The following is a 6386-nucleotide window of genomic DNA, read 5'->3' on the forward strand; positions in this document are numbered from 1 at the left end:
AGGAGAGAGCAGTTGCTCAGCCCCGACTGGCGGCAGAGCTGGGAGGCTCCTCCTAGGTGGTGAGCCAGCAATGCAAAAAGTTTAGGAGGAGGGGATGCAAAGGCCTGGCAGTGCAGGAATGGGGCCCTGGGTGTGCGGACTGTGTGGGCGGGTGCGAGAAAGAGCCCTGATTGTGGAGAGGGCACGTCCCAGGAACCTGGACTTCTCCATGGCCACGGAGAAGCCCCCGAAGGTTGTAAGCAGGAGCATGGGTTGCATCCTGGACAGAACACGCTGGGGGACTGTGGCCCGCAGACTGGAGCAGAGACTGGAGGAGGCCAAGACGGGGCTCCCTGTGCAGTCTCGCAGCAACTTGGCGCACAGCAGAACACAGCCTTACCAGGGCCCTCGGGCTCTGGGCCTGGTAGGAAACCTGCCCACGGCACCTATGCATCCCCAGCTTCTGGGAAAGGCCAGATCTCAGAGTTGCACGCCATAAGGCCCTGTAGATCTACCCCCACTCCCTCCCGCAGCACTGCCTGCCTGTGGATTCCAAGTCTGGCAACTCGTGCTGGCCTTCCTTCTTGTCCTTGCAACAGGCTCACTCTTGCCAAAGCCTCAGCCCCAGCCTCAGCTCACCCTGACCTGAGCAAGCCCATCCCTTCTCCCCTGTCTCCCCGCCCCTGGCCTCAGAAGCCGCCCGGCTGCTGGGCTGGGACTTGCCCTTTCTCATTTTCCCATCCATGACTCACGCATCAGGCGGGGGTGAGGCCGGGGCTGCCAGGGCAGGGGGAGAGAGAAGGCAGCAGCCCCTCCCTGGCCTTACGGAGTCCTCAAGCCCAATTGGGCAGTTTTTCCATTTCGTGCATGTCTGCTGGCACTGTCAGGGCCTGTTTGTGCCCCCAAAGAGGCCTTGACCCTACTCTGTGGTCCAGCCAAGCATTCCTAGGGTGAAGGCCTATGCTCCATTTTTAGAATTCAGAGTTCCCAGAGCAGTGCGGACACCCCTGAATTCAGGAAGCAGGGTGTCTCCCTCCTCAGCAGAGACACGACTCCCCAGAGGTCACAGATCTTAAAAAAAAAAAACAACAACAACAACCTGAATTCATCATGTGAGCCCCCCATCTCTGTGCTGTGAGTTCTTGGAAGCTTCAGGAAGCTACGGAACTCTTACAAATAGGAGGCAGAGCTCCTCTCCATGGCAACAACCACCATCTCTATTAATGTATACTGAGGGCCTGCTACATTCTAGGGTCTGCGTGAAGGGTTCTAACTGCAGCACATCCTGCAGAGGGGCTGGGACTCTCCTAGCAAGGGGAGAAACTGAAACTGGGTTTGGGAAGGAACCAAAGCATCGTTGGAACCGACAAGGCTGTGTTCCAGAAAAGCAGGGAGCGCCAGAACGGAAAGTCGGCCTCCTCCTCCACCCGGTGTGCCCCCTGCCCTTGACAGCTCATGCTGGCCACACCCCCACTGCCCTTTGCAGCCAAGCCAATGATCCTAGAAACTCCACTGAGGCCGCAACAGTACAGGGCACAGGAGGCAGAGCCTGGCGTTCCCCTGCTGCTCCCGCCAGCCCTCCAGGCACCAGCTGGCATTTTATCTCCGCACTAGACTCTGGGCTCTTCGGGGCAAGGGTCAGATTGTGGGTTCCTCATCCTGGCCTCACCAGCGCCAAGCACAGTGCCTGGCCTGTAAGAGGCATTTAGTACAACTTTGAGTTGCCTTGCATCCCACTCCCATTTGCTCCCTCTCCCACTTCTGAAGGCCTGGATACCTCTTTTCTTCCTTCGTGTCAGAATCCCCACCATTGGCCACCTTTGAGCTTGACTGCAAGAGGAAGGATTGTATTTTAGAGGTCGTCTTATTCGATGGAGAAACTAACCCTTTCCCATTCTCATTCCCATCCTAATCCCATAACCTTTTCCCATTCCCTGGCTCCATCAAGGAAGGGTGGCAGACACCATCTTCTTACCACCACCCCCCATATAAGCCTAGGCATGCTCCGCAGCCCAGGGCAGACATCGCCAAACGATCACAGCATGCTAGGGGAAGCCCCGATCGGGGTTGGCATGGAAGATGATGCTTTTTTGCCACACTGGGACTAAGCTATTCATGACACGGGTATAAAGCCTAATGAAGTAATAATAATGGAGATATCTGTTAAAAACTCCTTTGTAATGTGTAAATTCTCTTTCAATTGTGAGATGTCATTCATGTAGCAGATGAGAAAGATGCCCGTGGGGACTCTGAGGTCCTGGGACACGGAACAAAAAGGTTTTGGTGGGAAACAGGAGAAATTTGATGGGGGAACAAGGCAGGTTGGAAGCACAGAGGTTATTAAAGAGATTTCAGATTGCTGAAGGGGGCCATCGGCCTCCTTGTTCCTTCTGCAGACTCTGGAGTAGGCCACTGCTTCGCCCCAGGGAAGGCCAGATGCGGCGGACCACAGAGGAAGGGAGGGCAGCCTAAACTGCTAGCCACAACATGGAAAGATCTCGAGGGTTCCCCGATTAATAGTTTCTGTATAGCCCAGGCAGCTATGTCTCTGCAATTCAAGTTCTCCTGTGCCGAAATTATTCCTCCTAAACCACGCCGCGAGGAGGACTGACTGCACAAATGTACAAATGTATAAAAGCCTGAGTACGTCCAGGACAGGGAGACAAGCTCTGCCCAGAACACTGAGCCAGCTCTCAGGATGGCGGGGGCGGGAGGGCATGGCCTTCCTGAGAAGCATCAACAGAGACCGAGCTGGCCAGTAGAATATCCCTCAGTCCTTACAGTCCCTCCTTTCTGGGACCACTGAGGTCATGCCTCCTGGGGTTGCCATGTCTCCCCCTCCCCAGGCTGGAGATTTCAGAATGGGCTATGGAATGGAAAAGCAGGGGTGGGAGAGGGAGCTTCCAAGCACCGCATCTTTGTGGGCAAAGAATTCCACTCGGCAAGCAGTGTGTTCACTGCCCTCTGCGGGGCATCTTCATTTTGGGATAGGCATGAAATGATAATGGTCAAACCCCCACCCCACCCCCACCACCTCCAGGCTGAGCACCACAGTGGGGGGAAGATGGGCAGGAGGTGGGGGAAGAAGTGTGCAAAGAGAAGGCCTGGATGGGTGGGGGTCCCAGAAGGACCTAAGCAGCAGGAGACCCCCACGTGTGGGCCTCGGGGCCCATCAGCTCCCCCCCAACCAAGGTGAGTCCAGAGGTGATGCCGGGGGGATCCCCCGCTGGGTACCAGGCTGGCCTCCTGAGTCCTGAGGCGCTGGCTGCGCACCCCATGGAGAAACATCCTCTTCCAGGCATGGCACCAAGCTGGGGACCAACAGCAGTCTGCAGAATGGATGACAGGGCCGCTGGGGAGAGGACGCTTTGATGCCAGCTCTCCATCATGAGACACAAGTCAGGCCTGTGGCTACAAGGCCCTGAGCTGGGAATGTCCCAAAAGTCTGCAACTGTCCAGGGGCTGAATCTTCATCCTCAGCCCCACGTGGCCTTCTGCCCTCCTCCCCGGGCCCCGTCCATTCCTTCAGGTCCAACGCCTCCTTGGCACAACCACGGCTTCTGCCTCGACATAGGGAGCATAGTCATGCCCCATGAGACAAAAGGGGCAGGAAAGCTGTCAAGAGAGAACAGCAGTTAGGGCAGGGGCAGACCCTGGGATATAAGTACCCACCATGAGCTGTTTTACATCAGAGCTTCCCAACCTTCTCCACAGCAGGGGAAAGGCAGAGGAAATAGCATGTGCACCACATACTGTGATCCACGGAGGAACTGGCTTCCTCCCAGCCCCCCTGGGGCCGGAGGGATCCACAGGGCTCAGTTCTCAATACAGCACGTCTGCCTTCAGCCCAACCTCTCAGCTAACCCTCACTACAGTCAACAGGAGGGCCAAAGGGGTAGATGGCACCAGGTGGGGCTCCCAGGAGCCCTGGGACTCTATTTGTTAAGGCAGAGAAGCTGGAGGGCTGGAAGGTGAGGTAGTGTGGGAGGTGGTAGGGAGGGTCGAAGGGGCGGGTATGGGTTTCCACCGGAAAATATGAAAACCTGAGTGGTATAAACTCTCCCCAGCCCTGCTCCTAGTTCCCACGGGGAGGGAGTGGCATCTGGGGAAGAGGGCACAGGGCTGGGAGCCAGAGCTTCTAGGTTCTATTCCTGGTCCCTCCCCTGGGCCTTCCTGACCACAGATCTGCCCCTCACCCCCTGCCCCACTGCTCAAGAAGGATTAAGACATCACAAATAACAAATCATGACCCCATCCTGCACCCGTCCACCCACCCTGCCCCAGCTGCCCACCCGCTTCTTCAGCTTCTCCTCCTCTGGCCCTGCTGGGCATTGGCTGGCATTCAGGGACTGGTGGACAGGCCCACTCCCCCTTGGCATTGGTGGCCTGGCCTCTGGCCTGGCCTGCCTACTCTCCAACATCTCTGGTCTGCCAGCAGCTCAGCCCCACGACCCAAGAGCCACTGTCAAGAATAGGTAGTGGAGACCCCGCCCAGCCTTGTCAGACCCTCCCCCTGAGGCCCCACCTCAGGAGCTGGGTTCTGGGCCCAACCGGTAATGACTCTGCTAACTGAAGGAGGTCATCGTTCTGCCCGAATTCCATGCTCAAACTCTCCTACGTAGACTGTTGATCCTAGCATAAGGAGGGGGCAAACTTCAGTTCATCCCACCCCTGCCTCTACCCAGGTCCTGGAAAGCCAAGGCCCCGGGCCCCTATTGGAAAGCCTCAAGGGAATATTGAGTCCAGCCTCCCTCCACCTGAGCCGGGGAGGAAGCAACCTGTAGGGAGGCCCATCTCTCCTACCTTCCGCTCTGCCACCTGGGTCACATAGGACCTCCCTCCCTGGGGCCCAAGGGCAATGTCCAGCTCTTGGTCCCCCTTGCTCAGACTCCAAAGCTCCTACTCCTTGTTGGCCCTAGGGTGGTTCAGCTTTGAAGTGGAATGCTGCTGGGGGGCCCTCATCTTCTGTGTAGGGGAAAGAGAAGGGAGACTGGAGAGAAAGAGGGCTCCGTCCCCAAAGGGCTTACCTGACTTGACCTCTGGGCACCACGTGGTGGGGAGGGTGCGCAGTGTAAAGGTGAGATGGTAAGCTGGGGGGGTTTAGGACACAAGGGTCCCGGCCCCGAGGCTCTGCCTGGCCCGCACTGTCTGGATGGCCTGCTGGTTCTTGAACTTGACCAGGCCCAAGGTGATCTGGGCGTTCCAGCCAGGATCCTCGAGTGGGCAGCGGAAGTCGATCTCGCCGCCGCCCTCGGTCACCAGCGTGAAGTAGATGTGGCGCCCGGTGCTCTCCACGCATTCCACGGCCTTGATGCGGGCGAAGCTGAGCTCCTTGGGCCGGCCGCCGGTGCCCTTGGCCTCGAAGAGCTGCAGCCCGCGCTCAGTGAGCACACAGCGCTTCCGCTTCCACAGCTGCAGCAGCCCGCCGCTGCGCTTCTCCAGCACGCCCTCCTTGAGCACCGTCGCCGCCGCCGTCATGGGCGCCCCGAGGTCCCGGGCAGGCTGTAGGCTACGGTGGGCGCGGCGCCCTTCCCGGCTGGGCCGCGCCGGATTCTGGTGCCCGGGGCCGGCTGGCCGCTCTCCCTGCCACCTGCGCCCCTACTGAGCCGTGCGCCCGCCGCGCAGTCCTCCAGCCACCGCCGCCCGCTCGGCGCCCGCAGCCCCCGCTCCGGCCCTCCGCCGCTCTTCCACGCCGCTCGAGCTGCCCCGGCTCGCCACTGCCCGGTGCCGCCCGCCGCTTTCCGGCCCGAAAGCCCCGCTGCGCACTGGCTCTGCGCTCGCCCGCTCGCTCCGCTTGGCTCTGCCTGCGCGCTGGGCGGCTGCTCGAGGGATGTGCCCTTACATGTTCCGTCGTTCGCCTCCTGCGTCCTCCGCCCGCCCGCCGCGCATTCCTGCCCCGGCCGGCCCTCCCCTCCGCGCGGCGCACCCGCTGGGGCCGAACTCCTGGGGGGGGGGGGCAGGGCTCCGGGGGCGGGGCCACGGCGGGGGCTCGGTCACGCTCTGCAGGCGCTGGGCCCGGGCGGGGAAGGCTGGTACCAAGAGGGGGTTTGCTTACCCAACAGCCCGAGCCTCGTGGCCTGCCGCTTATTGGAACCACATCTCCTCCAGGCCTTGAACGCAGGGAACGATCGTGGTCTCGAGAGGCGGGAGACAGGGAGAGTGTCCTAGATGAGAGGGTCGCTGCTTGGAAGAGGGGTGGCCTTGCTCTGTGGTCGCGGGGCGCACCGCCTGGGACTTGCATAGTGGGCGCAGACATCTACTGGCTGCTTCCCAGGCCGGGGGAGTGCTGCCTCCGCATCCCGTGCCCCCTCTCCTAGCTTGGCCAGCTCCCCCTTGGCATTGTGCAAATCAGAAGAAAAACGAGGACGATCCTGGGGTGGGGGATGGGGGTAGGAATCGAGGCAGTG

At 60.1% G+C, this 6386-nt stretch overlaps 1 protein-coding gene across 1 annotated transcript; it reads right to left on the reverse strand.

Moving 5' to 3' along the window:
- Positions 1–2927: 2927 nt before the first annotated feature.
- On the reverse strand, positions 2928–5900 carry PHLDA3 (pleckstrin homology like domain family A member 3). Its single transcript, XM_032878244.1, has 2 exons — positions 5007–5900; positions 2928–3594 (listed from the first exon to the last, which is right to left on the reverse strand). Exon 1 carries the CDS (start codon positions 5455–5457, stop codon positions 5080–5082), a length of 378 nt encoding a protein of 125 aa, XP_032734135.1. The 5' UTR covers positions 5458–5900; the 3' UTR covers positions 2928–3594; positions 5007–5079.
- Between the last annotated feature and the right edge of the window lie 486 nt (positions 5901–6386).

This window comes from Lontra canadensis, unplaced genomic scaffold, assembly GCF_010015895.1.
Source record: "Lontra canadensis isolate GAN:19392208 unplaced genomic scaffold, GSC_riverotter_1.0 scaffold63, whole genome shotgun sequence".
In the NCBI taxonomy this organism is placed as follows: Eukaryota; Metazoa; Chordata; class Mammalia; order Carnivora; family Mustelidae; genus Lontra; species Lontra canadensis.